Source organism: Rhea pennata, chromosome 17 (assembly GCF_028389875.1).
Source record: "Rhea pennata isolate bPtePen1 chromosome 17, bPtePen1.pri, whole genome shotgun sequence".
NCBI lineage: Eukaryota > Metazoa > Chordata > Aves > Rheiformes > Rheidae > Rhea > Rhea pennata.
In genome coordinates this window covers 3,496,803-3,520,928 of record NC_084679.1, presented here as the reverse complement: position 1 = coordinate 3,520,928, position 24,126 = coordinate 3,496,803, and the positions used below count along the sequence as shown (strand labels likewise).

General features: G+C 48.8%; 1 protein-coding gene across 5 annotated transcripts in view; it reads right to left on the bottom strand.

Moving 5' to 3' along the window:
• The window catches only part of KDM2B (lysine demethylase 2B), a 120,841-nt gene that overhangs the window by 9,870 nt on the left and 86,845 nt on the right, over positions 1-24,126 (bottom strand). For all 5 annotated transcript variants that reach the window (XM_062589794.1, XM_062589797.1, XM_062589795.1 and 2 more), the window contains 2 exons: positions 7,690-7,914; positions 3,924-4,067 (listed from right to left, as the gene is read on the bottom strand). In XM_062589794.1, coding sequence (XP_062445778.1) covers positions 3,924-4,067; positions 7,690-7,914 — 369 coding nt within the window. The remainder of the gene's footprint in view (positions 1-3,923; positions 4,068-7,689; positions 7,915-24,126) is intronic.

Here is a 24,126-nt window from a genome sequence, read left to right as displayed (position 1 = left end):
AACTGAAAAGTAGAGCTCAGCTAAAAACTACCCTCCACGCAAACGCGTACACTCACAGATGGCACATTCACATCTTAAGGGTTCAATTATATTTTTAGAAAAAAGCTTTAGAGGGAAAAAAATGTTTTACTGCTATTATAGAAAAGAAAAACGTGACTGTCGAGACAAGCAGCTGGGCAACAGCAGCACAATTGGGCGACTGCAGCTGGCACAGGCATGACCAAAGACGGGCCGATTTTTCAGGTTTCTGAGCCGTTTCCCGGTTCGGCGAAGACGAGCTGCTGGGCAGGAGCACCCCTGCGCTTCGCGGGGATCGGCTGCCTCCGTCCCCGCGCCAGGCACTTTCACCATCGAGCGAGAGTGACGACACGTCAGTCTCTCTCAGTCTTCTGGAGTTAATAAATGAATAAATGAAGTGGGCAGAATTTAAATACTGGTTTTATCACAACTGTGTGCCTTTGAACCTTCTTTCCCATGGCAAGTGTAGGATACTCCAGGAGGAGTTGTATACATCTCTGCCTCGGGGGAGCAATTCCTGGCCCCAGCCCAAGTTGGGAACAAGTTATTTCCCGCACTGAATATAGAACAAGCGCTACCAAAGGGGAAGCGTTGCAGCTCCATCCCTTCTGTGGAGTTTAAGGAACTGAACAGATGTGAGGAACTACCAGCAACCTGATCAGATGCACACAGACCCGCCCCGAATCTGTCCCGATCCCTCCAGGCTGGGCGGGAGCCAGTTCTGCGCCCTCGCTACACCGCTGCGGTGGGGGTCTAAGCCCCCACGAGGCACCTTCAGAAAGGCACCTGCAGGCCGAGGCCAGCCACACGCGAAGTCTAAACGTGAAGGTGAGCAACTACGAGGTCTTCCTCTGGGGGAGCGCCGAGCCCCCAGGGCGCTGAGCCGCCACCCCGAGCAAGGGCCACGCGTTCGGCAGGGCCCAGGCCAAAATAAAACAGGCAGCGAGACGCACAGCGGCCGGGGCCACCGGCAGGAGCGCAGCTGCGCTGGGGAAGGTCTCCGTATTTCTGCTGTTCTGCTAATGCACCTAAACATATTAATCTTTTTCATCATTATCACTATTTCCACTTAAAAGATGAAAAGGAAGGAGCTCCTACTGGGGGAAGCACATCTCCTTTCCTTAAAGAAGCGGCACCGAGTACTGCAGTCGCTCACCAATGTTGATCAACATTATTAGCAATTTGCCACGTAGCAAGAAAAACTCATCAATTTTGGTTTAACTCAAATACTTTAACAACTAAGACTACTCCCTCTGCAGATCTCACTGGCTCCCTCTGGAAACAACGTGGGCAAAGCTGCGGTTGCAAAAGCATCACCATTTCGTAAGAAACTCTTCATCAGAACAAGCACTCGTGTTAGCATTTTATTTTTCAGGAAAAGCAGCAGCGTGTCAAAAACCACTCCGCAGCACTTCTCGGTCCGTGGAAGAGCCCCGCTGTCCCTGGGGCAGCCCCAGCCCGAGGACGTAACGCGGCCGGGTACCAGGGCTCCCTCAGCGAGGGGCACCCAAGGAAGCACCTCACGGCCGTGACTGCGGCAAAGCACAGATACACCCGAGCTACCCTTAAACTGCAGCTACCCACTGCCCAAACCTGCCATTCAACTCCAGCTACAAAACCCGCTCCAGAAGCTGGACGATTCGTTCCCCACAGTTCTGGTTAATGCATTCCCACCAAAGCTAGCTCAACTATTAGCCAGTGGTCAAGGACAGATATACACATCCACAAATGCTCAGCGAGATCACCCTGTGAGATTGGTTTTTCGATGGAGAAAACCCACCACAAACGTGCACAGCCAAATCAGGAATTTAGAACTGGATGAGCTCCAAACCAGGAGTTTGCCCTGGAGTAGGAATTACCCTGGGCACGTGCTGAACTGCTCCATGAGCTTTGGAGACACCTCAGAGGTACTGACCAAGCAAGGGAATTCTCTCCATGTGGGAATAAGAAACTAGGAAAAAACACATTAATTCTTTCACCGATCCAGTTTCTTCTAGTCCCCCCCCCCCCCAAAAGTATGTTTGCCAGACAAGTTTTACTGGAGATGACACCCACAGCTCACATGTGTTACTGCCTATCTACTGAGCAGGACAGGGAGGGATTTTCTCTTGGGTGGTGAACAGAGGCAGCTGCCCAGGTACTGCATCTACATCCAAGGGTGTCTCCCACAAGTATTTTTGGGGCTCCATCCTCTGGTCTTAAATCCATGTCAGTGGCTCAAACAACATGTAGACATAACACAGTAACTGAGTCTTTAATCCTACAGAAAATCATGGAAGCCAGGAATAACGAGCAAAGTGGTGGTGGTGGGGAAAATCAATGGAAAGGCTCCATTTTCCTTCTGCTCTTCTCCTGCGCAGTCTCCTCTTGCTTTCCAAGAATTCCAAATCCTACTGGCAATGGTGCCCTTTTGTCCCATAAATCCTATCAGTTATCCCATCCTTCCAGCTTGCCAGAAGCTTTGGGAAATTACAAGACATGCAAGGCACACCATGAATCTCCCACTGTTCAGTTTTCAGAAGCAACATTGTTTCTAGTTACCAAAACAGCACTCAAAACACCACCTATGCATAAAAGAACAAACAGCACTTGCTTGATTTCACAGGTCTGACCCACATCCTGTGCAACTAGTCCCAAATATGGTACAGGGAGGGGAAATCGTGCTTGAATTGCCACTAGACAACAATCCTGTCCTCTGGACCTGACCGGGAAGTGACACTGAGACAGCAAAACAAGAGATGAGGGAGTGCAGGACGCTTTTTGGAAGGGCTAGAATAGTAAGAGGGCAGCTACAAGTCGGGACTGAGGCACCTCTGAAACAAAGCAGCTCTTTCCCCTGTTCTACCAAAAGCTCTCGACACCTGGTTTGAAGCAGAGCCAAGCAAGCACAGCTTCCTTTCCGAATGCTGCTGTGGCAGGAGCTGTGGGCACCCCATTCCCCACGGAGCAGGGAGACAGCCAGCGTTCTGGTTCGCAAACTACCTACTTTCTGCTCTGATGAATCGATCGCACACAGAGCGTCTGGTGCAACACAGCGCAGGAACGACGAAGGACGAGGACAGCATCACCTCGGGCCTGCACAGGGAGCGAGCTTCCCCCTCCCCGAGATCCCGGAGGGGCCCGAAGCTCCTTTCTGGGGCACAGTGTGTCAGAACACATTTGCTCTAGCAAATCACTTTAACCATAAACAAATCAGCAACAGGAAATGGCTGAGCAGCTGAAACACAACCAGCTCTGGAGCAGAGAAGCCTCCAAATGCTCACACACAAATATATGCCCCAAACAGCACTTCTGCTACCAGCAAAGGAACTAGCTGCTCATGTTACTCAAGCCAGCCAGGGGCGAGCTCTCCTGCAGCCTGAAGCTCGCTCGGTTTGTTCTCTAGAGTTGCTGGCAGCATCTTTAAAGCCAGCGGCCTCTGAATGGCACATCCGTGCCTGGACAGACACATACAGCAAACTGCTCATTCGTGCTTTGTGGGCCACAGGAAGGAGCTACTGATATGGGGGGTTGCAACCCCCAACTCATGCAAAGCTACAGGCAGATTGTAGTGTCTTCTGGAAACAAGTCAGTGTCAAAACATTAGCTGAGCTTTCTGTCCCACCTGAGACTCACTTCCTTAAACAAGAGTCAGACAAAAAACCCTGCAGGACATTTGCATACAAGCACATCTCCGAGACTGTCCAAAGCAAGAGCCTCTGCACAGAGGGCTGCCGCTTACGTCAGGTGACGATCCCCTCCGGCCAGCCAGGGCTTTGGGTGCTGTGGCCATCACCCTGCTTTTCTTTACTCAGTTTCCAAAAATGAAAATTTGAAAGCTTTCTACTTTCTGTGTACTACTTTTGCATTAAAGCGATACCTGATCCAGTTTTTACTTCCAACAAGTATCACATCCTCGTACTCACCTTAAGGCATCCTGGGTGTATTATTTCATTACAAATGGAGCATTCCATTAGCATGAGATTAAACTTGCTCTCCTCCTCTTCCACAGTGTCCTCTTTCCCAGCTTCTCCACACACCAGACACACAGCAGTATGAGGCAACACCGGCTGTTTACACATATCAGAAAGAAGCCTTGATCAGAGTACAGAAAGCATATGGAAATAGAAGTTCCACAACATTAACTTACAGTATTCTCATTCTGAAGTTCTGGAGAGAGAGAAGGCTTTATGCAAGCAGCCAAAGGCTTCTTTTCAGCTGAACAATGAAGGCAAGAAAAACTGGGCAACATCTGAGGCTGGGTAGCCACACCAAGCATCACAGGACATGTATCAGGGAATGACAGTGCCCTCCCTAGAGCAACACAGATCAATGGGGAACTCCAGGGATGAAAAGGAATCATTGTTTTGTGGGTCCCTTGAATCAGTGAGCTCATCCACATGTTGGTATGTGAGTCACTTCACTGTAATACAGTGGGAAGGAAATAAAGCAACCTAGAATATCATAGGTACATCCATTAAGCTTCATAATCTGACCAACAATTTGGCAGCTCCCCCATTTTACAAGCTGGGCAGCCAGAGGTTACGGGAGCCAATCCAGGCCACACAGCAAGTCCACAACAGAACCAAGAGGCGGCCTTTTCCTGACCGATAGGCCATTACAGCATCAGTTTGAAGGCTCTGCTCCCAGCCACAACATTGTGAAGCACTGCACAGACGCTTGAGAGAATTCTTCTCCTAGAAGAGCGACAAGTGGGAAGCATGGTGATTTTTCCTATCTGTCACGATGCAGAAGGACACCTGTAGCATCTCATGTTTCTCTCCTCCATGTCAAAGCATTGAACACCAGTCGAAGGAAGAAAAAGCTACCTTTACGTGAATGAGGAACAAAACTCTGCTTTACTGCAGTAGGGTCTTAGCCTCATTACAAGCAAGAGAACTAAGATCCTCATAAGAACCTGGCTGTAATGTGAAATAAAATCAATCAGGTTGTAACTCCTCAACTGCTAAGCAGTAGGAGCTAGAGATACGGCCTTTCATAGCAAAGACCTCTCATGTATGGAATAAACTCTAACTGGGTAACTGTACATTGAATCAAATCTCTGCAGTGATACTGTATCCTTCAGGAAATTTCAGACACAGGAAAAACAGAGCTATGGTAAGATACCGCAGAGCAGGTCAGCAACTGATACGATAGATCTGGCAACACTTTCCTGCTTTCTCATGCCAGTGCTTATCCACCTTCCATTTTAAAAGCATTTTGCAAATGTTACTTAGTTACTACCCTTTTTCTAGGCTCACAACAGGAAACCCCCAGAAACCATTGCATTAGTTCAGAAAAGTTAAGTTGTCCAGAGCCATAAAAGTTCTGCCGCTTGCTCTGTCCAGTCTCCCACATGGAAATAATTTATATCCGTACACAAGGACCACAGCAAGCATGGACATCCCAGGAGTACTAGAGTTTTTTCTTGCTGGGGGCAAGGGTCTCTAGGGAACATCCTCTGTGCCACGCTTCCTTGGCACTGCTGAAGCAGTTGTTGAGAGCAGTTGTGCTGTAATGACTCGTCCTCCCAGCATAGAGCCCCCATGCTCCCTTTAGACTCATCCGAAGCAGCATGGAGCGGCCCAGGTGCTCCTGCCTCCCTCCCTGATTGAGCCAGTGATGCAAAGGAGCTTCCTGTTCTCTAAAGAGCAGTACAGGCTCTCTTAAGGCTTCTGAGTAATGAAAGTCTGGGTCTAGTTAATGTTGTCAATGATATTAACTAGAGGAAACAACAGTCCCAGCACTGCGGGGATCATTACTTCCACAGAGCCTTGTTTGGAGAGTCGTCTTCTTTTTTTCACTGGAAGCTCTTGGATACATACCAGAACATGTTCCTATTGCAATTGCTAGCAAACATAATGACCAAAAGCAAAGACAAAAGGATTGCTTATAGAAATGTAAAGTCCCAGCTCAACTGGTTGATTTTCCAGGCTTTTACTGCTCTACGTAAGTTTATAGTATTTCCACTGCTATTTACATCAGTGGGAACCTCCAAAGAGTAGAGATGCCTCCAGAGCTCATTTAAAGACTGGATGACAAATCAAAATGTGTCAGCTACCAAGCTCTGTGTTCTAAGCAGGGCTCTTGGAAATCAAACTGCACACATGACTGAAGAAACACACTTGTTCCTAAGGGGGGAGGGGATGGGAAGACAACTACACTCAGCCAGTAGAAAACCCAGTTCATCTCCTCCAAAAGGCTCAGCCTGCATATCAAGATTAAAACTGCTTAGTATGAAAGTTTCCTTCATCAGGCAGGACAATAAAGCACACTTCAGCCCTAATTTAATCCCTCCGCAAAAAAGGCAGCAGGATTTCACAATTTCTTCTCCCTAGAGAATAATAAATTCTTCATCCATGCTGTTCAATTCATGCCACACTCTAGGAAATCAAGTGTTCAAAGAAAAGACACTTGAGCTACAAAAGCACTCTGCAGAAAGGTAGATATTCTATGTACTGAAAGATCCCAGAGAGCTGAATCCAACCCTCTGTGCCAAAACAGTGCATGGCTTAGAACAGGACAAGGCGTGAGCTACCAGGAGCAACTACTGGAAACACTAAGTGCTTATCAGTTTTTAAAGCCTGACCATGCCACCTAACGCCTCCACTTCAGTTTCCTCAACAGGATTAAAGAAAAAAGCCTAGGTGAAAGGAACAGTTAATAAGACTAAATCAAGAGTCAGATGAAAATGAGTACAGATAGGGTAATATTTCAGTTATGAATAGATAGTATTCCTTTCCCTTTTAAAGCAAACAACCCCCTTCAGAAGCTGATCCTTTTTAACACTTGCAAATACAAGGTCTTCCAGTTTATCAGTGGAAGACTTAAGCTTGCCAGGGTAGCTGAGCACAGCTAAAATTAGGTGGAAAGTTATAGCTAATTCTGATGCTTGGGAGGGTGCATTAAACCCTGATGAGAAGCTCAGTGGCACAGTCAGTACAAAAGCAATGGTTTCAAAAGACACTTGGACAACTTAATGGGAGAATAATCTTTCAATATTTGTCAAGCATAAAGCTATCATTCATGGCTCAAGAAGCCTCAAAGCAATGTATCACTGGAACCCAGGAAACTGTCTCTGACTACCTACTTGCCCTGTTCTGATGTGCGTTGCCAGGCAGCTATTTCCAGTCCCTGCAGAAGACAAGACCCTGGGCTGGATGGCTCTTTGGTCTTCTGGACCAAATTCCTCCCCCACGCCTAAGTAACAGCAAACAAATTCAAACCCAAGTCTTAGTCTGCGGCTGGGGTCACCAATGCCAAAAAATCTTAGGGGATGCCAGTCTAAGATCTCCCCGTTATCTTAAGTTGATTAAGTAATTAACACAGTAGAGATACTTGCAAAGTGGCTGTTCAGGAAAATCAAAAACGATTCAAACCAAACACATCTCTTCCACCTTTGAACCAGAACTTCCCTCTTCCCCAGCGTTTTAAAGCAACTATAGCGCTGAATTCTGGTGTACCGCTGATCCCCACACCTGCCTTCTAAACTACTGAGGACGAAAGCAGGTCCTTTAGGAGTTTAAGAGCTTTGGAGGGTGAAAAGCAAAGGGAAGAAAAGGGCAGGGATTACCCTGTTTTGCCATTTTGCAGACTACTCCAAGGAGAGTTCTCAGTTCCAGGCCTTGTCATCAGGAGACACAAACATAGGAAAGAAATCTCTGAAAGAACGGTAGCAACAGGCGTACTTACTGCAATGCACTGCCTCATAATGCAGGACTGCTTCATCCTGCCAGGCCCCCCAAATTTCTTCATGTCTTTGCAGAAGTGACACTCGCCGCACTCTGTCCGCAGACACGCCTCGCACTTGCGGCATCGCGTCCTCCTCCGACGTGCTCCCGCGGTTGTCCGATTAGCTGCTAGCTTGACCGCAGAAGCGGTGCCCAGCTTCCCTTTGGGTCGTCCGACTGCCCTGTTCTGAAAGAGACAGACAAAGAAGTTCAATGATGCATCCCAGCTGCCACATAAACTACGGAAATTCCTGGGGCAGGTATTGTATACATCTTCGATGCAAAACCAACAGATGTATCAGAAACATTCACAGATGGGCAATACTTAGCATACGCACGCAATCACTCTTACAGCTAAACAACTTCCATCAGTTTGAGGAAAAGACGTTTTGTCAAAAGACAAAGAAATCGAGGCACAGATATGAGATGCCAAAGCCATAGCAAACCCACTTCACCAGGAGGGCAGCCAGAACCCACTCGCAACTCGCTGCAGGACCTTGTCCCAAGTGACACGCTTAGCTCAGACCAGAGACCACCAGTGCCAATACTGAGCTGTGGGCTAGGAGGCTCCTAGGACGGTACTCAGATTAAGCCAGAAGGTCTATCTTCCTCCTTTGAAAACTGGAGGATGCAAGGAAGCAGCAAAAGCAATTTTGAGGCTACGTACAACAGGGAAACATTCAGTAACAGTGACTCAAGCCACTGCAATCTTCCTAAAAGAAAGAGGAGAGCATGAACTGCTGCCAAGTGATAAAGTAGGAAATAAAACACAAATACTACAAAACCCTTCCAGAAGGGCTCCTCTCATATCTAGCACTAGCAAGTGCTCAAAAATAGCACACCGAACGATGTCATCCACAGGCTAGAAAGGGCATCCCAGGTCTAGATTTCAATGACCTTTAAAGCAGAAGCTAAAGGAGCAGGAAAAGATTTTAAAGGATGAGGTTAACTACAGCACACTCACGCTGGACATCCAAGTCAAACACAAGGACACGCAGCTCACGCCAAGCATCCCTAAGTACAATGTAACTGTATGAGGGTAATTACACAAGAACCGGCGTGGCTAATTCTGACCACTGACAGCTTTCTCCATACCACTGACAGCTTTCTCCATGAAGATGATAAGAAATAGAACTGCAAAGCTCATCTGTTTTAATGTTTATACAACTTTTCCACTTTCTGCACATCTCAGCATCTGAACGACAGACAAGGCAGTTTCACTTTCTCTTTCTCCTGAACTCTGGGCAGTCGCTTGGGCAGAAGGCGGTTGGCTAAAGAAAGCCACACACAGCTTCCAGCGCCCTTTTTAAAAGGGAGGTCCACGGAGACACACTATTTGGGACTGCGGAAACTTCTCCGAGTGTTCTACAACGCAATCCTGAAGAAAAGCCACATTGATGAGTAGCTGATCTTCCTCCCAGCTGAGCCAGCAGGCCTCCCCGGAGGCTTCGCTAACCTGCGCAAGGGTGTCAATATTCCAACACAGAGTCTCCGTCCACCCCAGGAGCCGCAGTGCTGGGAGAGCGGAGAAGCAAGGAGCTGCACCTCTGAGTTTTCCTCTTCAGGCAGGCTCACTGCCATAATCGAGGTGGGAGAAAGCAGCGCTCAGTGGATGAGGTTACGCAGACTTCAGGAAGTTTTTAATTATGTTCCTACTGAAGAGTTTTTGTTCTGCTTACAAGTTGAATCCTTCCGCACTGGCTGAGCAGATAAAGGTGCAGCTCCCCATCAGAAACTGCACCAGAAGCATGGATTTGAGATTTCAGACATCCCGAACATCTGCCCTCTAGACTAACTTTCAGACTCTCAAGGATAAAGTCAGCTCAGGCAGTACTGGCTTAGAAGCACCTAGGTAAGGGCTCATTTTCTATCTCAGCATGAACCACCTCTACCTTCTCTTCAGTTCACCTCCCTCTGCTCACAAAGTGTGAAACATGAGCTGGAGGCCAGACTTGGGTGGCAGCAAACTAAACTGCGATACGCGCAACAGGCTGCACAGTTCCCCTCCATCAATAGCGCTTGGAAGACCATGTCCAGCTCTAGGTTTGGACACAATCAACACCAGTTTCTCAAGATGGCAAACACCAGTCACAACGCCATCCAAATGGTTTGATTTTTTTTTAATACAATCTGTTCATTACACACTTGGAAATTCAAGTCATTGTACTACTGCCTTTGTACCAACTTACCGGAACACCCCCAGTCCAACGCACATTTTCACTACACCATGTCCCCGTCAGCACGGCTACAGAGGCCTTGCAGCAATTCCCACTAGTATCTGGTTTCAAGGGGCTCAAATTGGTCGCTTAAAAACCTCAACATAAGGAAATCTGGCCTGTGGGTTGCTCTCCCAAAAAGGGGCTGGGATTCAAGGGGGTAGAAGGAGCCTCCAACATGACTTGGGGTTTATTTAGCGTGTGGCAGAGAGCCAGATAAATTCCAGGCTGATGTTAGTGAACAGATACTGCCGGATTTCCAGCTCAGACTGCAGCTTTGCAACATGCTGGCCCTGGGAGCAAAGCCGTGTGGGACACTTCCTTTGCCACCCATGTTCCCATCCCTGCACTGAACTCACCATCCTCCTGGACAACCCTGCAGAGTAACAGCTAAGTGGTGTGGGACAGCAGGAATTGCTTAAACTGGATTAAAAAAAAAAACAAAAACAAAAACATGGAGGCTTCAGAGCAGGATTGGGTGACACACTCAGCCCCAGGCTAGTTTCTGGCCAGATGGTTTCTCCCACTATTAGATCCTATTATCTCTTCTCCGACAAGCCCACAAGACTCTCAGGGTCAGGAAGCGAAGCCTTTGCCTCCTGATGCTGTAGCCCCCAGGAGCCAGCTGAGAGCTGTGAAAAAAAGGAGATTTATGCCAAACCTGAACAGATACTTTTCTAATTCTTACAACAAACCCCACGGAGCCAAGACAGGGCCTGCCTGACCTCCTACCACCGGCAAACTCCTATGTTTTCTGGCACCTCCTCAGAAAGTGTGTCCGTACACCCCTGGCGCAGCAACAGTCTTCAGAAGCGGGGTAGGAGGGTGCTGGAGCAGTGACGACTGCTTCCCAAGCTGCGCAAATGGCTGCTGAAATCAAGCAGAACTGATACACTAAATACCTACTTCCAGTATGTTGAGACCTAGAAGGCTGGTGGACTTGCACCGCCCGTCTTCCAACCCAGATGCACTAGCAGGACACATCCTGCTGTCCCCCCGGCCAGACCGCTGCTACGCAATGCACAGCGGCAACCGCACCGAGCAAAACCGAACTGCCGAGAGCCCCCGAATCAGACACGGCATGGCCCCTGGGGGATCCAGCACAACTTGGGTACTGGAAACAAGTTCTGGCCATCAAACGTAACACACTAGGAACTACAAAGCCGATTACAAGCAATGAATTTGGCATCAGTCTCCCACTGCACAATGACTAAACGCTCTGACTCTTCAAACTAGGAAGGGAACAAAACAGCAAGCTTATTTTCAGGTGTGCTGAGCCCCTATGAACCCCACTGAATTCAAAGAGCTCCCAGTGGACAACAGTTAGGGAGGAGCCTGGGTGGGAAGAAGCCACTGGTGATTCAAGACTCTCAACAGGGCCATGCACATCTGGGAACAAACCCAGGTATCACACCTCCAACTGGAAGCAACCCCCTAGCAAATCCTACCTGGAGGAGTCACTACGCTCGAGCGCTAGTTTATCTCGGCTTTAGCAAGCACTTGGCTGCTAGGAAATTTTCGCCGTGTGCTTACGGGTACTTCAGCACGCTCTCACCACGTGCCATTTCCCTGCACGGCAGCCTCTGAAAAGCCACCCAACTCGGCAGCAAAGCAGTTCCGCCTGTCCGTCCCGGACCATCCGAGCCCAGGGGCAGAGACAGTACGGGCGCCAAGGACCCGTGTGCCCCAAGCCCACCTCTTGGACAACAGAATCTCTATTTTGATGTTCACAGCAACATTTTTCTAACCTTTGCAGCTGTGAGAAACAACTACAAAGATGTCAGAGTAGCAGAAATAAAGGCTGATCAGAGTTTGGAGCTAAACGCGTGGTAAGCCGGTGTTGATTCTGTAACCACCACTCCCCATCACAGCCCCAACACCAGCTTGGCTCTGCTGGAGCTGTCCCCAAGCACCTTCACATTCAAACCTTTCTGCTTCGGGGAGGAAGATCAGCTGACAGCACAGGCCAGGCTAGGAACAGGGTCCTGGCCTGCCCTAAAAGCAAGGCTGACAACGCCTGCAGCCCTGAAAACAGCTCTTCCGCAAGTGGCCTTTGCCTGGGCACGGGTCTCGTTCCTCCGTTCAGCCTCACGCACCGCCTAATCGCTGCTGGCAGCACTGTACCGTTCTTTCAGACTCAACGCTTCCCACCAAAATTCAGGCCCACGCGCAGTGCCCTTCCACGGGGCTTATGCGTGCGGCCAGCTTGCCGAGACCCTGAAGCACTTCACTTCCCAACCAAGCACAATCTGACCAGCTTATGTGTCCACTGCATAACTCTCTCCAAGAAAAGACATTTTATATCTTTAGCTTTCATATTTTCAAGGTGCTGTATAAACATATCCCTTCTACTTGCAAGACGAGGGTTTTCTGCTTTTATAACAGATACACAGATTTCAGTTTATTCTATTTACAGTAGTTGGGCCAAGTCCACACAACAGCATCAGCCCTGAAAGGAAAACAAGGAGGCAGGACCTCCTGGGCACCAGCACCTTGGTACCGAACTGCCTCTCCATGCAACTCTTAGCAGAACTAGAATACAAGAATTTAAATACCAGTATTTTCTTTACATCATCAGATATAAACTAGGAGAAAAAAAAGAAATGAAAACGTCCTCACCACAATTTACAATTCTGACAGCTAAAAGACCTCTCAAATGTGCTGCTGAGAGGGGGCACTGGAGAACCCCTGGCTGCCCCAGAGGAGGCTTTTGCTCAGTTACTTCCCTGCCGCTTGCCAGGGCGTCATAGCGGCGAGGAAGCAGAGACACGTTTTCCCACGCCGACCGGGGGAAGCTCTGAAGGACGACGCTCCCAGCCCGCCGCCCGGAGCCGGCAAAAGCGACGCTAACTCTCAGCACGGCTCCAGCGCCGAGCCCCGCTCCACGTGCGCGGGGTTCGCCCTCGCTGCTGAGGAGACCAGCCGAACCGGCTGTTCTCGGCAGCGACCGTCGCGGGGACCGGCGGCGTGTGCGCTAGCACGCCGACTTGAGACCCAAAGCCATTTTACAAAAGAGTCTCAAGGAGCGAACAGACCCTCTCGCGAACGCTACGTTAGCCCGGAAACACGGCGGCTGGCAGGCTGACCGCCCGTCGCAGGGACACCATCCTCTACCAGGCGACCCCAACGAAGTCGCCAGTCCCTCACCGTTAAACCCAAACTCCTTCAGCAACCACCGGGCTCCCGGCTCCAAGGGACAAGTCGGGCAAAGAGGGAAGGCGGAAAGGAGAGCGAGGATGACGCGGCGGCAGGAATTCAGGGGTGCTGAGGAGGAAGCGAGTTGAAGACAGCAAAAACCAGGGCGTTGCTGTAACATCCTTAAGAGCCCCATCAGCTCAAGAGGGCAAACCAACGCTACAGGTTTAACGGGTGTTTGACTAAAGCCAACCTGCCCAAAAGCTCACGCGCACGAACTCCACGAGATCTCCGCTCCCCTCCAGTGGCGAGGGTTTACAAGAGCCACGGTGCCCGTCGCCGGCGTGCGCTCCCGCGGGGCCTAGGCGTCACACCAGGCACCGTGTCCCGAAGCCCCTGCTGAAGGAGAGGTGTCATGGGGCACGGGACTGCCGTCACACCCAGCCATCCCCAGGCAGGATTAAGGCTACTCGGATGGTCAAAGGCTATCGTCTCCACCAATTCAGACCTAGGGACTTTCCCATCCTCCAATGCAAAGAAACAACGTAGTTACTAGCAACCGCTGCTGCAGGTCACCACGCCGAGCTCCACGACTCTGTGAAGGGATCTGTTTCCCACAAGTAAATGGAAAAACTTCTACCTTGCAGGTTCATCTATGCATTAGCGACACTCCACCAGCTTTCCTGCCAACATAGCTATGTTGTTTAGGGTGCGATAAACTGGCATGTCTGTGCCACTGCAAGTCCCCCAGTTTATTTTCCTCTGGTGGCGAGGAGGTAGAGGTTAAGCCTGGAGGGTGGAATAAGACACATTGGCAAAAATATGCTTCTGTAGATAAGCTGCATCCAAAGTAGGCGCTCTTAAAAAGAAAGAGCGCTAGTAAATTATACGGACTTGGGGCACCTTCTGCAAACGTAGCTTTTCTTACCGCTACTTCAGAAAAAACCTCCGCCAGCCCCCTCCCAGGAGTATTTTTCGTGGTGTAACTGTTTACACAAGCAGCTTTTTGCTAGACCAAGCGTCACCACTGGAAATCTCAGCCCTGGGCAGCCCGAGCGCCCCAGCACGGCACCCGCTCCCTCCTCGCCAGGCAGGACCCACGCCGCGCACCACGGGGCTCCACCGCAACTCGCTACGGCGCTTCCAACCACACCAAATCCCATCTGCCGGAAAACCTGACCATCTTTGTCTCCTTAGGTTAGACCCGGGGAGAAAGGACAGAGTGAAGAGTACGAAGAAACGTGCACCAACTCCGCAGCTCCTGTCTGAGCCCTGAAGTTGTGACACCTGTGGAGTAAAAATGTTTCAGCTGTTACAGAACAGGGACTACCACAGAGGACTAAGGCTACCTGACACTGATTTAACATTTCCTTCACAGGAAAATAGAGCAACACGCGTTAAAAGTGAGCTTGCACGAAAATATAACTGAGTCCACGCTAAGCTGTTTATCACCAACTGTTTTGAACAGAGAACAAAAAAAAAAAACACTTCAGACGCTTTCACTATAAAGGTCCCAATGTTAAAATTTAGGTTCAGATCAAAACTTTTAAAGAATCACACAGGAAGGCTCACCACTTCTCTGCATTGATTTTTGTTTTAAACTCCTAAGATACACAAATGCTATCAAGTCTTACGTTTTAGCACAAACGAAGAAACCCAGAATATAACCAACTTTTCAGATTCATCCAGCAAGAACTAGCACCTTCAGCAGTGATTTCACAGCTGTTTCAAGGCAGCTGAGACCAATCTGTTCTTCGAGCTATTACCTCTTTAAAAAAGAGCATGCAGTAATCACATCAGAACAGGGAAGCAAATGGAAGAGGCCTAGCATGGGACAAAGTTTAAAAAAAGGGAAGGGGGGCTGCGATGTTTTAGCTCTGGGGCCTGGGAGATCAGCAGCGAGCTGAGCAGCAGTGCCGGCCTGTTCATTCACACAACCCTCGGAGTCAGGCAAAGGCTTCAATAAAGTTACTCATCCAGGAACCGGCTTAGTTTCTTGGACTGCCACAACAACAAGCCAATGCAGCGCATTAACATCTCTCTGAACACTTCCACACCAGATCTGCCACCTCCAGGGAGGACCCAAGGTGCACGCCGCCATCCAGCCTCAGCTCCTGTCCAGCCTTGCTTTCTTGGTGCAATTATTGAACAAAAAGTAGCACGATTAGTGCAAGTGAAATGGGTGTCGGTGGCTAGACTCATACCTAGCCTACGTACCAACTTGTTGCAAATTATGGGGCTATTTTAAAGAGCAAATCACCTTGAGTTATGAACAAAAATATCAAGTTTATGTTTAGATTGCACACACATGCTTAATTCTATTCCTGGTGCATTTTTAATTGCTCAGGCAGCTCTTAGAGTAAAATACACAATCTAGAACATATGTTCTGGATTATTTTTCATAGATTGCTCCACAAATTCAAAAAGTTTATTCTCTTTCTCTCAAAGGGAAAAAATAAACTTCAGAGAATAGACCCTGGAAGTATTAATAGAAGTTCTCATTTCATTTTAACGTGCATCCTTTTCTTTATGCTACATCCCTTGTCCCCGGGCACGGGAAGGAGCTTTCGCCAGTAAGCCCAACCGCGACGAGGTAACCAGGCTCCGCATCAGACTCTCCTGAAGTCGCGGAGCCCTCTCAGCTATTTGAGGAATCTTATTAAAAAAATAAATAAATAAATCTGGGGAAGGAGAAGAGAAAAGGCCGGCGAGGCACGAGCACACGCTCCGGCTGCCTCCGGCGGCCCCCGGCGAGCGCGGCAGCCCCGCTGCCCCCGGCGGGCGCGGCCCCGGCCGCGGCCCCGCTCCGCGCTCCGCGCCCCGGGCCGCCGCCGCCGCCACGCCCGGGCCCGCCGCGCCCGGGGCCGGGGCCGGGGCCGGGGCCGGGGCCGCTCCCGACCCCACATTGTTCGCCGGCCCCGCTGCCGGCGCGGCGCGGCGCTGCCCGGCCCGGCCCGGCCTCCTCCCCTCCCCTCCCTTCCCCTCCTTCCCTTCCTGCCGCAAACTTCGCCGCCCGCCCCGGACCTGCTCCGGCCCCGGCTCGGGCCCCGGCGCCAGCGCCAGCCCCGGCCCCGGCTCGGGCTCCGGCTCCGACTCGTAGTCCTCCTCGTCGGCGCTCGCAGACATGGCCATGGCTCATGGTGGGCCCAGGCGGAGCCGCGCTGACATGGCTGGAGCGGCGCTGCTGGCGGAGCCCCGCTCCCCGCACACACACACACACATGCAGGAGGAGGAGGAGGAGCGGGAGGAAGGGGGCCGGGCGCGCCCCTGCCAGGCGGCCAGGAAGGGGCTGGCCCTGCCGGCGCCGCCAATCGCCGCCCCGCTGCGCGCAGCCGCCGCGGGCGCAGCGCGGCCGTGCACTGCCGGCCGCCCCGCCGCAGCGGCCGGCCCCGGCGCGGGGCGCTACCGCCTCGCTGCTAATTAGTCCCCCGCTGTTAATGAGGCGCGGGCCGGGGGCGGGGCCGCGGGGTGCCCGGCGCTGCACGGGCTGCGGAGGCGGCCGCAGACAAAGGAGACGCGCACAGAGCCCGAGAGACGCCCCGAGCCCGGCCCGCCCCCTGCCCGGGCCGAGCCGCGCCGGGCCGAGCCGCGCCGGGCCGCGGGGGCGCGCAGCAGCCTTTGGGGGGGCGCCCGGCGGCGAGGCTGCCTGCTTGCGGCCCCCCGGGGGTCACGGGGAGCTGCTCCCCCGGCCCGGCACGCACTGACGGCCGCACGTTAGCGCCGGGGGTGCTCAGCTCCCCGCAGGGCGCTCAGCTCCCCGCGGGGCCGCCCCGTGCCCGGCGGCACCTTCGCCTTCGCGAGGCCGCGGCGGCGGGTCGAGGCGCAGAGGCCTGAGCGCGAGCGCCGACCTTTCCCTTTCCCAGTGAAGTTTATGGGCCTGTTTCAGGGGAAATCCCGATTCCGCTCCAGTCACTAGGATTTTGCCTCTGGCTCCTACGCCTACAACACAGAATTAAACAGGAGATTAAATATTTGCATGAGCTGAGCTACCAAGAAGCCATAAAGAAGCAGATCTAATGGCCTTTGCATCCGGATTTTTGACGAACGAGTTTCTCGCTCGCTTCCCCGGCGCGTGGCCGCAGGCAGGGCCCCGAGCCCGCAGGCAGGGGCTGCGCCGGAGGAGAGCCTGCCGCTCCGGCAGCGGCGCTGCGGAGCCCTGCTCGACGCGGCGAGCCTGGCCTCTCGCACTGAACTAACAAAATACTCTAAACACATATTTGCAGCTACCGCTGGTGAAGGCAACTGAATCACGTCGTTACATGTCCCTTCCTTTCTCTGAATACCTTAAACATCCATTTTTCTGTTTGCCCTTCCATCCTCTCACCGACTCACGTTCGAGTTGTGACTAACTGAGGGGATTCACCCAAATTCTGCTCATCTGCGATGCCAGAAACGAAACACGTTTACTTGCAGCACGTTACGTGGATTTTCAAAATACAACCAGACACGTCCAGCTCGTCTCCTCAGGTTTCTCTCTTCCCCCGTTGTGCGCGTGTACAACCAGGAGCAGACGAAAGCGGAGGCACGAAAGGCATGTGCCTAAGGCCTTGGCTTTCCGAAGCGCAAGGTAGCATGAGACTCCAGCGTTTTCTGGAGGAGAAAGGCGGGGGGATGCACTTCTAGCTACAGATCTACAAAGGAGAGCCTGGATACGAAGGAAGGATAACTGACGTGACTGCAGCAACGCCTGCTCTGCTCGAGCGTGCCTCCAGCAGCGGCACAAGCAGGTGACCCGGCGTAGGAGGACGCCTGGTCCCCGCCTGGCCACGGGGTCTCCACCAGCCCTGCGCCTATTCCAGCCTCACTCGGCACAGCCGGGCTCGTGCTCATCCTCCCTCTCCAGCCTTCCGGCTCCGTGAGCCGGATGGGAGAAAAAATTGCCACATTCCCCCAAGGACGAGCCACCAGTCACCCTCCGACGAAACGTCGTTCGCAGCAAATTTACATCGTGACGCAGATCAGCCTACGCCTTTCGTCCGCCGCGAACGTTAGCGCTCCTGGTATTTGCGTTAGCCTAGCCGGACCGTGCCAGGTCAGTGCCGTCGCGCGCCCTGCCCCAAGCCTCGCTCCTCGGCCACCGCCGCCGCGGGAGAGCGCGCACTACGCCGCCGCCTCCAAGAGGGACGGACGCCACGAGCGCGTCCCCACTACGAAGGGCGCGTTACCGGTGAAGACCCACACGCGGAGCTGATCTCGGGATGATTTTCAGATGCCAGGTAAACTTTGCAGAGCTGGTGTTTAAAGAAAAAAATGGATAGGATGTGATATAAAATAGCAAATTGAGAATTAGTGGAGAAAAATGTTACAGTACAATTAACTTTTCTGATTATAATTGCTCTTCAAATATCTCATCTTTTACAAGAGCAGATAACCATTCAAAGAAATATTTAATACACAGAAAGAGCTATTAACAGAGCATTTTTCCAGCTCAAATCCTTCAGCTTGTCAGCACTGGAGAACACTACTTTCAACTACGCCAAACAGTAAACGATCCTTGTATGAACGGTTCTAGTGTAAATTCGACTGGCCTGGTACAGCTAATATCAGTTAGAAAGCAAAATAAGCAAAACTGACCCTAATCATACTTGTATTGGCAAAACTGTGTCCATACTTGAGCTTTTCATGGTGTAACTCAGCAATAAATAACGTCCTTAATTAAACCGCCGAAGCGGTCTTAGTGAGAACTGGAGGAAAGGAGACAGCACCTTTGATCCGCACTGTGGCTCGGACCGCCCCTCACCTGAAGTCATATATAAGTCTCATCAATACCATAATCTGCTCCACAGAAACCAATTACGTTGTCACAAACTGAGACAATAAACTCAAGCAAGGAATGAACAGCAGGAGCAGATGAGTGCCAGAGAACCAGATTTTATTCTCATGCAAATATCCTTACGTAGTAAAACCGAGATGGGGGGAAGAGGACTACAACCCCGGCACGATATGCACTTGGCTCCTGAGCATCTGCAGCACCGACTGATTTCAGCTGCCAACATCAGTGCTCAGTTGTAAACAGGATTAGTGTTTTCACAGTAGATGCTGGAGTTTCTTTGCTGAACGATTTTCAATTTGAGATGGAATTGTTTTTAATATGGTGCAAATACACCTTTGATTTAACCTTCCCTTGAAACTTATGCATCTTTACAGAATACTATATTTAGCTGATATTAGAGAAAACATTTACATGGAGACAATTGGAAAAAGGCAACTCCAAACTGGTTTATGTAGAAGTCCTTGAAAAGAAGTCCTGTGATCTGAGCTTCTACAGCTTTCTAGGTGGTAACACCTATCTTTTTGAAAAGGAAACCAGTTGAGGTGTTTATGAATGATTCTTGTCCTGTACGAGAATAACAGAGTTACCCAACAGCTTTCTAAGGATCAGTGTTTTGGTGTAAGTGTCTATTCGTATGAAATACGATCCTAAGTCTTGGGCCCAGGCAAATTTCACACAACCTTTCTCAACACCCCTGGCCAATATTTCAGTGCTCTAAACATAGCAGTGACCTTCTGGCAGTCTAACATGTCTTCAAATATCCATCTAATAGCATGATCTTACTTCTTCTTACTATTAAATTAATCTGAACTATGACAAAAGAATACTCACCAGATACACTGAGTATCCCTCGTAATCTCTCTAATAAAGTCTAATTGATTATTTGCAGATTAAATAATGAAAATACAGATGAAATAATCCATTGATCACTCCCCTCCATGTAATGCTTAGTGCTTGTCTTCTAACCAATACCCAACATCCGAAAGGCAAAGGCGGCACGGGTTATGTTAGTGGAGCTCCTGAAGGCCAACAAACTTGGACTGTTACAGTACTGCAGAGGAGCAGCACCCAGAAGGTCGAGAGCCCAGGCAGAATGTGCTAGTGACAACTCACTTGATCTCTCTTGTAAACCTTAAAAATAAAATCCCACCTTCTTAAAAACATAATAAATAAGACCACAGAGAGGGCACTGAACATCAAGTTCATCTACCACCCAAGACATGAGCATCTTGGGAACCTGCTGATAAATAAATGAGGTCTGCCACCTTCACAGCCTCTGAGCTGTGGAACCTGAGAGACTAGCATACTCAACAAATTGTTAGATCCAGACCTGTGAAATTACTCTCAACATGAAAAGCCATGGGTTGATTGGGACTGTGCACTGGCAAATGAGGGAAGTCCTGCCATGCTTCCTTCTTCCACAAATCCTTATACCACTGAGTACTTCCACAGCATAAACAGTGTGTCTCCAAGAGCCATGTTCTGCCAGTAAATGCAACAGCTAGTGAAGTGAGCTCCTAAGAAGATAAGAAATGACTGCCACGCTGTGGAGGAACTTGCAAATAGATGCAGCTGCTAGCTGAAGAGTGGATTAACCAGAATATGTATAACCTGCTTTCCTGTATGTGGCTCTATGTGCTGACACACAGCACCAAAGACTCTTGGTGAGACAACCAGTCGCATCCAGCATCTGAGCAATATTCAAAGTCTAGAGACCAAACCCAAACATTTAGATGCAACCAAATGATGCACTGAAATGTATGTAAAGGAAGAGTACTCTTCTTCATGAGTACTCAACTGTCACCTACAGACCTGATCTGCATTTGCAGGAAAACATCCAGGACCAAGACAATGAAAACACGCTAGACAAGTTTCAAAGCTACTTAGCTTTTATTGGGCCTTCTCCATTTCTTTTCTCAGATTGCAAGTTTTCAAGGAGGAAAGTGCTTCTATGCCTGTTGTATCTGGTCTACTAGAGCCTGCAGAAAAGTCATAAAGTTGAAACAAGACCTCATTTATATTCTCAGCAGAGTTTAATTTCAATGTGCTATGGAACTAAAAGGAAGCCATCTTCTCAGGGACAGAACATGCAATTCAATTTTGTTCTGAAAAGTGTATGCAGGATTGATGTCCATAATTACGCAGCATGTACTGTGGAATGACAAACGCCTTCCACATTGCTCTGCCAATGTGCTTCGATCCAGAAACAGAACTATTAAACGCTCAGCCACGTAACTCAAAACTTCAGTGTTTTTAACATGTGTGTGTGGAGGGGAGGATGAAACACCAGAAGGATGTTTAAATACTTAGCCAGATTCAAACCTTAGCTTGTTTTGTTTTGTTGGCCAACTCAACAATGAACGTAGTGAAGTTTCTGGTGATAACATTTGAGACACATCAATTCATTTCACATACATAAAGGTCTTGGTACTAACGTAGTTTTCATCAGCACATCTACTACCATGAAATAAAGAGAAATAGCTGTCTTGTAAAATGGTAGTCAAGGCCTTAGTTGGGATAAATTAATGTTACTGAATATTCTTGCACACGCATATGGTGGACAAATGTCAATGGGGAAGAATACATAATTCTTCTAGTACGATACTTTGAGGACATGAGTTTGAAAATAGAGATGTCTGTTCATTTTTTCCAATCCATTCAAATTTATACTCAGAATCAAAATAGCTCTAATTTACCTGTTTGATGTATAATCACATAAAGACATCGGTCAAATTTCAAAGCAAGTGGCTGAGAGTTGATAAGAAGGGAAAATATTAAGTCAAAGATGGAAGATTAAGAAGGTGCTCATTCAAGTCCTTGCTATTTATAATTACTCCCTGAAGGGACACAATATTTCAAGTACAGCCTCTTGAGGTGAGAAATAATCTGTCAAGTCACCAGGCAGAGCTTTTAGAAAAATATTGAGGGGATGTACAGTGACAGTCTTCAGAAACATTATGTATGACACACATGCACCAAACCCTGAAACTCCTCTGGCCTGCATGGAGCTACCACACAAATGAATTTGTCTTGAGCGCTAATGTTTCTACGAGACTGAAGCAGTGCTCAGAAAAATGAAGGAAGCAGGCAAGGAGCTGCCTTCCTCACCAGTGCTGCCACAGGGAAGCAGGCCCACGACACGCTCCCTGTGGCTCCGCAGCTCTTCCTCCTTTGCCCTGCACTTACGTGAGTCTTCAGTTCTGCTGGTGCATCAGGTTTTCTCCTGTCCCCAAGTGCAGTTAGCAGGGAAAGTGCTTAGGTTTGTACACCCAAGAAGGCTCCTAAAAATTTCCCCAGCCCTCACCTATGTGGTTTTGTTTCTCCATGGATTTGTCAGGAGCCAGAACACAAGTGACTTTCTGAATAAACTGAGTGTTCTGCCACACGGCAATTACTAGTCCTACAGTGTGAAAGCACAGAATTATTCCAAATTACTTAAATCACTGATTTCAATCGCAACTGAAACCAGTAAGGAGAAAAACAAATTTAAGTTGATTTTAATCTTAATTTTCTTTTGTGCTTAGTTATTTTCTCGAAGAATTACCATTAGTATCTGATAACTACTAAGAAATGTCTGATTTGTAATAAATTCTGAACTTTACAGTCTTTTTTTTTAAATCAACAAAAAGGATCCACAATACTCGTATATTTGCGTATGCAAATGTTCTTGCAGACTATCAGCATTTAAAGTCGTTGTTGACACCGAGCAGAGTTCAGGCAGTGCTGTGTGAGCTCACTTCAAACACCTTTAAACTGGCAGCTGGCAAGGACAAAATGTGACAGTTTAAATCTCCTTTTCACTCCTGTGGCACTTGGAGTGACTGATGTAAAATTTGATTTGAATCACAACTAGGAAAACAGATTGCACAAGAAACGATACAGAATTCTTTTGGTGTATTTCTGACCTTTCCTTTTCCCCTTTCCAGCTCTTTTTCTACACTAGAACTACTCATTTTTTACTGTAATCCTTAAATGCTTGTTTTTAATTGACAGTATTTGTTTTCAAATATTTTCATATTCTCACAAGGGAAGTACAAGGCAAGTACAAGAGCCCTAATGGCTCTTGGAAGGCTGGTCCATCGTGGGGAATTTGGCACAGGTTTTGCACTGCTCCTACCAGGAATGTGGCTTTCCTGGTGGGAACCCCAGGGCAGGCTCCCGAACCCGACGCTGGTTTGATGTTGTGCCATTTCTACATGCTCAGATCTGTTTCAGACACCATTCTGGTTAAAACACTAATTGCTGTAACTAGTCCCTCAGTGCTCTTGCTACTGAGGGTGGAGCTGGCCTAGCAATAGCTGTGGTAGGAATTCTTAGTAAGCAAGCAAGTAAAAACTGGAAGTATTTACTAAAAAGCTTTTAAGAACGTTCTCTGTCCACCTAGCACCTCTTCCTCTGAATTTGAAGAGGAATGGATACAAAGCAATGCTGAACATTTCTGAAAAATCAATGGTGGTAAACACAGCCAAAGCTTTTCAAACTGAAGCTTCTCTGACTTCTTGAATTTATGCTATTTTTTCCAATTTCTATATTCAGATTTGTTGTGTCCATCAATTCTTAGTCCATTTACTTACTATTTCTTAAATTTGATCCAATGCACAGTGTTGCATATACGTTCATAAAACTAGAGCCATACGTAAAGGAGCACAGTTATTAAAAGCTAGTAGATCATCTTTCCTTCCAGCAATTTTAACTATCAAAAAGAGGGAAAAAGTGTCCTTGCTGGAAGATGGCAACGGACACATCAGTGTGCCCAAGGACCTCTCTTGGACTCTGGATTTGGAGAGTGTGACTAATATCACTGCCTGTTATTATTTAAAATAGAACTTATTGCTGAAGAATCCAACACCCTTTTCATCACAGGTATATATTGTCTATTTTTTGTATGCTACTTAGTTCGGACTATGAACAACAGTCAGAAATCTTATTTCCAGTCGGAATTTGTTTATGGCATGTTTATACTCCCTTGTTCTCATGCCAGCATTGTCCATTAGCTTAAGTATCTCTTCTTTCCTGGTGTTTATACTCCCTAAAGTACTTACGGAGATGACAACAGTCATCTCCCCCCTCAACTTTGTTGTGCCAGGCTGAATAAGAAATTGCATCTTGAATACTGTATGTGCTTCAGCAGTCCCATATCCACCCTCCTCTCAAAACTTCTACAGTCAAATTAGAATAGTGGTTCTTCAGCTTGGGAGTAGGGGAAAAAAAAAAGAGAGAGAGAGAGAGATGACTGAGTAGCAGTAACTGGGACATAAAAAAGCCCTGGGCAGCG